We start from the raw sequence: 9,495 nt of genomic DNA on the forward strand, positions 1-9,495 counted from the left end.
AATAGTGTACTATTTTAATAGTTAAAATTCACTATTTTACGAGTAAAATAGTTAATTTTACTTGTTTCTGAGCCATGCTATTTCCAGATATGCCAAGATAAGGCTCTAGCATCCCTGCAACTCTACTGAGGACAAGCAGTTTGGAAAAAGGATGGATGTTCCCGAGCCTTTTGACAAAATATATATTAGGAAAATCACATGGCAAAAACTTATTAATAAAAATATGGATAAGGTAAGGAAGGATAACAACACAAAATGTGTTTGTGTTCAGATATCAAAAGGGTTTCTTGAATTACATGTTGTGTTGCTTGTGGATCCCTGTTCCTTAAACCTAAAGGAAACACTGCCATCTGGTGACCCACTGATGAAGCAATAAAAAAAACTAACTGGTTATACTCTTTCTGTTGATCTGTCCTGTCTTCTGTAGGTAGTAAAGAGCTTAAATTATAGCAAGAGAGACAAAAATCGATTTTTATTTGAAAGTGTTTGTCATGCATTTGTCAAAGTTTCCTCAGTAGCCTACCTTCAAGTCATGTAACTTGCTACTGACAGCTGAGGCAACTATTTTTAACATGACCCACAATCCTGTTCCTTAGAAAAGACTCTTGGAACAAGCCTGGGAGCTTCTTGAGACATGGTTCACCCTTTAGGTAAGCTGTTCGGTAACTGTTTAGGTTCTGCTGTCAGTGCTGTCCACAGCCGTTTGCCCTTACAGCAAGGTTTTACAAAACCAGGTACTTTTATAAGGAAAATATATGTTTTAGTACAAGGTAATATATAAATGCATAAAGATAATTGCTACAATTGATCAATATTTTAATGAATAAGATACAACTTTTTTTTCCAGAAGCTGTTGTTTCACATTGACATTGCTTCAGAAAATAATGGTATGTACATATCATTTTCTGATGATTAAAATATTGGTTAAATGTGATATTGTGATATTTTGTATGTAAAAATAATTTGTTTATGTCATAATAAAGATTTGAATTACAGGATTTGGTAGAATTATATTATAGCACATTATAGTTTAATGAAAAGTAGTGCTGTCAAATGAATAATGGCATCCAAAATAAAAGTTTTCATTTACATAATATATGTGTGTGTACTGTGGATATTTATTATGTATATATAAATGTATATTTTTTTTCATTATTTTGTATATTACATGCATGTATATATTTCAGAAAAATATGCCATGTTTATATATTAAATATATTTATCTAAAATATAAATTATATGAATATAAATATATAAATGCATATATATATATATATATAAAAATCTTTTCAAAATATGTACTGTATGTGTATGGCTTTATATATACATAATAAATATACACAGTACACACACATATATTATGTAAACGAAAATTTTTATTTTGGATACCATTAATCATGATTAATCGTTTTAAAGCACTAATGAAAAGTGTAATGAATCTGCTCCATGCCATTATTTTTCTAATTAATTGAGCAAAGATGGTATAACGTAAGATAATTGCTCAAGATTATTTTTTTTTTTTGTCCACATACTGTGTTTTAGATTTGAGGGTGTCATGATCCCAGCTCCCAGTGTTCCTGCCTTGTGTTTTGTAATCTTATTTTGAAATAAATTCAGCATTACATTCACCTGCTTTTGTATTAATAAAAGTTCACTCAAAATCAGATAAATCTTAATTAAAAAATTTCTTCAATCAAAATGTGCTGTCGAATGAGAAAGTCCCTCCTGTTTTTACAGGACAGGGGTCACTAGACACTGTCCTGGAGGGTCAGTGTCCTGCAGAGTCTACCTCTAACTTGCCTCAACAACACACCTACCTTGAAGTTTCTAGTATTCCTAGTAAGACCTTGATTAGCTAGTTCTATGTGTTTGATTAGGGTTGAAGCTTAACTCTGCAGGACATCGTCCCTCCAGGACCAAGTTTGGTGTGCCCTGCTATAGGAGATACAACAATATAGAATGAATTATGTGCTTCTCTTTTTGAAATTCCAATTTGGAACCAGTGCAAGTTGCTTTGTTGTGCTTGTCTATTGTGTTTTTCCACAGAGCCACTATAGGAGATCCGGTCCGAGGCTGCACAGACATTGTGAGACCTGTTTCAGTCGCCGCTGCAAAGCCTCCATTGAAGTGTCTGTGTCATGCATGGTCATCAACTGCCGCTTGCTTTGTGGGGCCTCCTTCCACATGTGTAAAGAGGATGAACACTCTCTGCTGTGTCCTAATGAGAAGGTGCCTTGTCTCAATGCTCACTATGGCTGCCCTTTCACCTTGTGTCGCTCTCGGTTGGCCAAACATCTTGAGGTGTGTCCCGCCAGCGTCGTCTGCTGCTCGATGGAGTGGAATCGTTGGCCTCTTGAGAACCCAGATGCCCCCTTGTATACAAACCTACTGAAAGAGCTCCATGAGCAAGAATCACTGGACCTTTCCATGGCACTGAGAGACCAGAAACATCTATGTGCCCGGTTGAAAATGAGGAAATGCTTTCCTGAGTTAATGGAGGAACTAGAAGAGGAGCCTGCTGCAGTGGAGGAGTACGACGATGAGGATGAAGCCGTAGGAAAAGAGACTATGTGTAATGGGATGCACATCAATGGACATGAAGGTCCAGGAGGAGGCTTGGTGAATGGACCATCTAAAGCTTGTGAGAAAGCTCTGAAAGAAGATGTGGTCCTCAATGGCCCTGTTGATAAAGACAAGTACAATCTTTTCGAAAAGATGTTTAGCATGGAAATGGGTGGTTGCAAGCAGGCAGAGGCGGAGGCATTGAAAAAAGAAGAACAGAATGGAAAAAAGACATCTAAAGGTTCTTCAAAGCCACAAGGAGCTTCTGTAGAGCCCGAGAAAAAGGAAGCAAACGTATCCCATGTGGATATCACCAAAACTGGACTGGCACCTTGGCAGGATGGTGTCCTGGAGCGACTCGGACAGGAAGTGAAACCCAGAGAATTCAACATGTACATAGTGCATCATGGGCGCATGTTGATCTCATTTGGTCAGATGGATGCTTGCACGCCCCGTGAGAGAGATTTTGTTTATGGGAACTTGGAGCCAATACCAGTCCAGACTCTACGGACCTTCAAGGTTCCCAGTAGTTACAAACAAAAACGCATTCAACTCAGAGAATTCAATACAAGAGTAATGACCGAGCACAAGAGTGTTGGCACATCTGACCTGGATCTGCCTGAGAAAGATGGTGGGGCGATGGATGAGATGTTTTCAACCCTACTTTGTTATGCGGAGGTTGAGATAAGGGGCCACAAAATAAGTGAAACGGTGGCAACAGATGGACTTTATGTCGACATCGCAACACAGACGTATAATTTTGCCACAGCTCCCTTCAAATCCAACACAACTCTGGCTGAAATCACAGCAGGCCGGGATCTGAAACTTCACCTTGACCTCGATACAGAAGCAGTTACCCTCAGACACAACAAAACAACCTCAGCTTTCACGTTCATGTGTGGCCATGTCTTCCGGCGTGATGAGTTTGCCTCACACTTTAAGAATGTGCACCTGGATATCCAGTCCTCTCTGAGTGGCTGGTTTGAGCAGAGATGTCCTCTGGCCTACCTTGGTTGCACCTTCAGTCAGAGAAGATTACAACCCTCCACACATAGGGCCAAAGTCTCCTATAACCAAGACCTCAGTATTTTCACCCTCACACCTGAGGTTCCTGCCTCTCTTATGAGCGATTCACAGAAGGCACATATCAAACATAAAGATTCTCTCAGTGACCTTCCCTTCGAGGTGCTTTGCCACATAGCTGGTTACCTGGATAGTTTCACCCTGTCCCAGCTAGCCTTGGTCTCCCGATTGTTTAGGGAAATATGTGCCACACTTCTGCAGGAAAGAGGCATGGTGGGCTTTAAGTGGCACAAGAAGTCATACTCTCATGGAGGTACCCGCTGGAAACCTACCAAAGTGAGACATTTCAGCAAATATATTTTTCATGTTTTTTTTTTTTTTACACAATTAGTTAAACCAAGCAACCCATTTGTTTAGAATTTATTGCTATTGTATGTCTGAAAAGATTCTAACAATTCAAAATCTGCATTGATTTATTGATTTGAATTCTATTCCTCTATCGCTCTTTCTCAGGTCTGGGAGTTCAGTACTCTTTTTAGTAAAGTTGGTAACTGGTGCATCGGCGACACACCATCAATGGCTGAACACCTGAAACACTGTCCATTCTACCAAACTGAAGTGAAAACTGAGCCTTTTGTCCTGGCCAGTATGTTTGACAACAAAGGAAAGGAGAGACACAGTTTGGTTTCTTTGTTGATGAGACGCAAATGATACTGTAACTGGTACTTTTATTTTACATTTTTGGTATTTACAGCGATTCAAATATCCACTAGTGAAAATGATTCTATTTATATTATGCTAATATTTACTACTAATATTCTACTAATATATGTTTCTTTACAAATGATAACAACCTGAGTTAAAGCATTTATTCGAAAATAATGATTTGAGTGTTTGTTACATTTTTGCTTTATAGACAGTAGTCATTTCCACTTTATCCCTATCACAAAGTTGCTCATTTGACTAGAATGCAAGTTCTTATTATTTATTTATTTTATTTCTAGGTTTAAATGAATTCTGACTCCCAGATGTTCAGATATTAAAGGTACTTCTTGTGTGTTTGAGTTCTAACTTAATGTTGCCTTTTATTCTCTCTCTGTGAAACTAAAACAATAAAACTTTAAATTTAACTTACAGTAAAGCAAAATGTTTTTTTCTTTCACTTCACTTTAGATTTCCATAGCTCGTCATGTTTTATAGTTTTTGTTTAAACATGCAAGCATGAATGGGGATAATAAACCTATAGAGTAAAATGTACCATTTTCGTGTGCACTATATGCACAATAATTGTATGATTGGAAAAGCACTGCTGAATATATAGGCTCAACAAACAAATGTAAATAAATAATGCTGACATTTTTTAAAAACACCATATGTGGATAAAATAAGTATTGCATTCAAACAGACAAATTCACCACATTTGAAAAGAACAGTTTAAGAAAAGTTTAGGATGGCATGTCATCTTTAATCTTGACACAGCGTCTTGAAAGCTTCAGGTACCTATAGAGCAGCTATGGTTACAGAACATGTAACTTGACTCTTGTATGCCAAAACCTTAGTCACACTCCCAGTATATGAAAGTGTCTATTTTTAACTAGTGAGCAGACACAGATATAGTCTCCCTCAAAGTTTAAATAAATAAGCTGAACACTAGTGTGGAGTTTACAGTAAAAACACTATGGTAGGTTAACTTTTCTTAGCTTTTTTTGTCTGCCAGCTAAATAGCAAGATGTAAACATAGCAGTCTAAGCATGTGCATTATCTCTGCAAGAAACATTTAACTTTTTAGCATTAGACAAGGATTAATGATATTTCTGAAATACATTTCAGGTTTTATCACCAAGAGGAGGAATATGCAAAACACATTTATGCATGTGTATATTATGCATATAAGGCATATGTACAGTATTAACTCTATGATGCTATTCTTCTAGATCTAAGATTTGACTAACATTTAATTGACATTTGGTTGTAGTTATGGTATGACACTTTGCAAAGTTTCTGTCCAGTCTAAAACATTGTAAAAACTTAGCATTTTTTCACAGGGTAGACAAAGTACCCAAACATCAAAGCTCCACATCCACAGATGCCCTTCTTCTGGATGTTAGAACACAGACATATGGTTTCTACTCTGCACCTTTCAGAGCAGAAGCTTCACTGGCTGACATCACTGCTGACCGGCTTTGAAGCTCCCTAATGAGGGAGGTATATAGGACCTTGCCTCATGATAGAGGGATGGTCTCACTGAAGTGAGAGAAGAAGGCCTATTCTCATGGTGGATGGTGCTGGAGAGCCAGAAAGAGGGTGTTGTAATTGAAATACTGAATTAAAAAAAGGCAATCTGCAGATAACAGGTCTATCACTGAGAGTCTGAAGTCTCAATTAGCCATTTGTAGAGAAACCACAATTTTTCACTTTTGGAATAGAATTGTCTGTGTGTGCATGTGTGTTAAATTTATACCCTGTCTTTTCACCCAAACATGAAAATTCAATGACCATTTACTCACCCTGATGTCTTTCCAAAACTGTATTGCTTACTTCCTTCTACAGATCACAAAAGAAGATATTTTGAAGAATGTTGGTAACCAAACCAGTTGATTACCATTGTCTTTGTATAGAAAAAAAGAAAAGAAAAAGAAAGTGTAAATAATCAAATTGTTTATTATGTGGCAATCTTATAATTATTTACCTGTGAGGTTAAAAGGGTTAAGGTGAAGGTTGTGAAAGTAAAGGGGTAGTTTTAAGAAGTTTTTACCATTTATTATGACAACTAAATATTTTATGTGAATAGAAAACATGTTGATGGAAAATGGGGAATGAAAAATGCATGTGTTGGCAATTTTAAGAGATGTTTAATATAGTTCAAATTTTGGAGAAATTTTTGTATTAGTTTATGGTTATTTAAAAATAAAACCAGAAAGGAACAACCTAAAGATTCATAAGAATGTTCCCATGGAATTAGCCAAACAGTACAACAACAATAAGACAACAATAACAGCATGTGTTTTCTTGGGTGTTATCAATTAATTGAACAGTTTTAAGCACAAACTTAAACCAACAGGCTTTCCTCTGGTTTGATTAAACAAAAATCTCATGCTGAGCACAACCGCAGCGTCACGTCAGTCTACGATATTTATTACAGAACACTCATTGTTCTTGAGCTGAGTCCATCACCCTTCAGGCTTTCTATAAAGAATAGATCAGCCATGGCAACAGCCGCTAACTGTGTGTAACAGCCATTTCCAAACATGCCACTGTGCTTCAAGAATGTAAAATAATCAGAGGCTACTAAACTGCTCAGGAATCAGATTCATGGGGAAAAAACTGCCATGCATGAGGTGAGTTCACTTCAGTTGCAGGACAAAGAATACAAGATAAAATAATTTTCAATTCTCTAAATACTATTCAGCCAATAACTACTCTGAATATGTATAGTGCACATGGGAAGTATCTCATAAGAAAATATGGTCCCACTTTATATTAAGTGGCCTTAACATTGTACATATTTTAAACTTAATATAAAATGGAACCTAAAATATTTAAAGTTTGATTAAAATGACTGATTAAAAATATGAAACCATCATAACCTTGGAAACACCTTCATTCATTGAAAAAAAAAAACATATATTCAGATTCAACAGTAGCTCAAAGATGGCCACTCATGAGAAGACAATCAGCAAGCAACAGAGACCATCTATAAAAATCCCATTTGGTCATCGATGTAGAACAGATATCTTGTTTCTCAAAAACGGTCAAATGGCATCAAAACATGCACGTGCCTTTCCAATGTTGGGAGAACTTCCTTCTTTAGCAGGTAAGCAGTGAAACAAGGAGATTTTGATTTGTCCTTTTTTTATTTGAATTTTCATTCAGAATTCCCAAAGATATATGACCATAGTTGAGTCTGTAACAGTCAGCAAATGGCACATGTCATTCAGATACTAGACTAAAGTATATTTGAATGAGTAAAAAAAAAACAAGACAAATGCTAACAAATCTTCTCTTTAGGGTTACTGCTCTATCCTGGTAAGCGGGAAAAGATGGTAACCACAACAGAAACTGAATTCGGGCCCAAAACCTGCCCAAAGATAGAGCCAAAGAGGATCCTACAGTGCAACCTAACTCTAGATGGTATGAATTTCATTGGAATTTGGGAAAATAATTAATTTCAATAACAAAACTTCAAAAAGTTGGGACACTATACAAATTGTGAGTAAAAAAGGAATGGAATAATTTTCAAATCTTATAAACTTATATTTTATTCACAATAGAATTTAGATAACATATCAAATGTTGAAAGTGAGACATTTTGAAATGGATTTCATGAGAGCTACACATTCCAAAAAAGTTGGGACAGGTAGCAATAAGAGGCTGGAAAAGTTAAATGTACATACAAGGAACAGCTGGAGGACCAATTTGCAACTTATTAGGTATATTGGCAACATGATTGGGTATAAAAAGAGCCTCTCAGAGTGGCAGTGTCTCTCAGAAGTCAAGATGGGCAGAGGATCACCAATTCCCCCAATTCTGGGGTAAAAAATAGTGGAGCAATATCAGAAAGGAGTTTCTCAGAGAAAAATTGCAAAGAGTTTGAAATTATCATCATCTACAGTGCACAATATCATCCAAAGATTCCGAGAATCTGGAACAATCTCTATGTGTAAGGGTCAAGGCTGGAAAACCATACTGGATGTCCGTGATCTTCGGGCTCTTAGACGGCACTGCATCACATACAGGAATGCTACTGTACTGGAAATCACAACATGGAAAACATTGTCGGTGAACACAATCCACCGTGCCATTTGCTATTCCCGGCTAAAACTCTATAGGTCAAAAAAGAAGCCATATCTAAACATGATCCAGAAGCGCAGATGTTTTCTCTGGGCTCATTTAAAATGGACTGTGGCAATGTGGAAAACTGTTCTGTGGTCAGGCAAATCAAAATTTGAAGTTCTTTTTGGAAAACTGGGACACCCTGTCATCCAGACTAAAGAGGACAAGCACAACACAAGTTGTTATCAGCGTGCAGTTCAGAAGCCTGCATCTCTGATGGTATGGGGTTGCATGAGTGTGTGTGGCATGGGCAGCTTACACATCTGTAAAGGCACCATCAATGTCGAAAGGTATATATCCAAGGTCTAAAACAACATTATGCTCCCATCCAGACGTCGTCTCTTTCAGGGGTAACCTTGCAATTTCCAACAGGACAATGCCAGACCACACATACAGTACAGCATCAATAACAACATCATGTAAGGAGGATCCAGGTACTGAAATGGCCAGCCTGCAGTCAAGATCTTTCACCCATAGAAAACACTTGGTGCATCATAAAGAGGAAGATGCAACAAAGAAGACCTAAGACAGTTGAGCAACTAGAAGCCTGTATTAGACAAGAATGGGACAACATTGCAATTCCTAAACTTGATCAACTTGTCTCCTCAGTCCCCAGACGTTTGCAGACTGTTATAAAAAGAAGAGTGGATGCCACACTGTGGTAAACATGGCCTTGTCCCAACTTTTTTGAGATGTGTTGATGCCATGAAATTTTAAATCAACTAAATTTTCCCTTTAAAATTTTCATTTTCTCAGTTTTAACATTTGATATGTCATCTATGTTGTATTCTGAATAAAATATTGAAATTTGAAACTTCCACATCATTGCATTCTGTTTTTATTCACAATTTGTACAGTGTCCCAACTTGTTTGGAATCGGGTTTGTATTAGAAAAGCTACTAACCATCTGTTGTTAACTTGAGTCAAATATTAGTTATCACTACATAACAGCTGTTTCTATGCTCAAAGTTCAATTAAGTTTATGATTAAATTATTGATTTCCTTAGCAGACAAGATTAGAAGGCTAAAAATATATCTTTACATTATATATTGTGTAGATAATGTTCAAAAGTTTGG

At 36.8% G+C, this 9,495-nt stretch overlaps 1 protein-coding gene across 3 annotated transcripts; it reads left to right on the plus strand.

Annotated features, from left to right (window-relative positions):
• The first annotated feature begins 411 nt into the window (after positions 1-411).
• On the plus strand, positions 412-4,715 carry fbxo40.2 (F-box protein 40, tandem duplicate 2). Of its 3 annotated transcripts, none has more exons than XM_052587548.1 (4): positions 412-650; positions 848-887; positions 2,047-3,921; positions 4,099-4,715. In XM_052587548.1, the coding sequence occupies exons 2-4, from the start codon at positions 885-887 to the stop codon at positions 4,294-4,296; spliced, it is 2,076 nt and encodes a 691-aa protein (XP_052443508.1). In that variant the 5' UTR covers positions 412-650; positions 848-884; the 3' UTR covers positions 4,297-4,715. The 3 variants fall into 3 exon arrangements, with proteins under 3 accessions (XP_052443508.1, XP_052443507.1, XP_052443506.1); XM_052587547.1 differs by having other exon boundaries at positions 618-734; XM_052587546.1 differs by lacking the exons at positions 412-650; positions 848-887 and having other exon boundaries at positions 1,432-3,921.
• Positions 4,716-9,495: the final 4,780 nt, after the last annotated feature.

Source organism: Carassius gibelio, chromosome B21 (genome assembly GCF_023724105.1).
Source record: "Carassius gibelio isolate Cgi1373 ecotype wild population from Czech Republic chromosome B21, carGib1.2-hapl.c, whole genome shotgun sequence".
Lineage (NCBI taxonomy): Eukaryota > Metazoa > Chordata > Actinopteri > Cypriniformes > Cyprinidae > Carassius > Carassius gibelio.

What these genes read in the sequence shown, in the direction of transcription:
- fbxo40.2 (XM_052587546.1), top strand. Translation starts at nt 1,960, where the DNA reads ATGAATTATGTGCTTCTCTTTTTGAAATTCCAATTTGGAACCAGTGCA. An exon ending in CCCGCTGGAAACCTACCAAA is followed by an intron (nt 3,922 to 4,098) that starts GTGAGACATTTC and finishes GCTCTTTCTCAG; the next exon opens with GTCTGGGAGTTCAGTACTCT.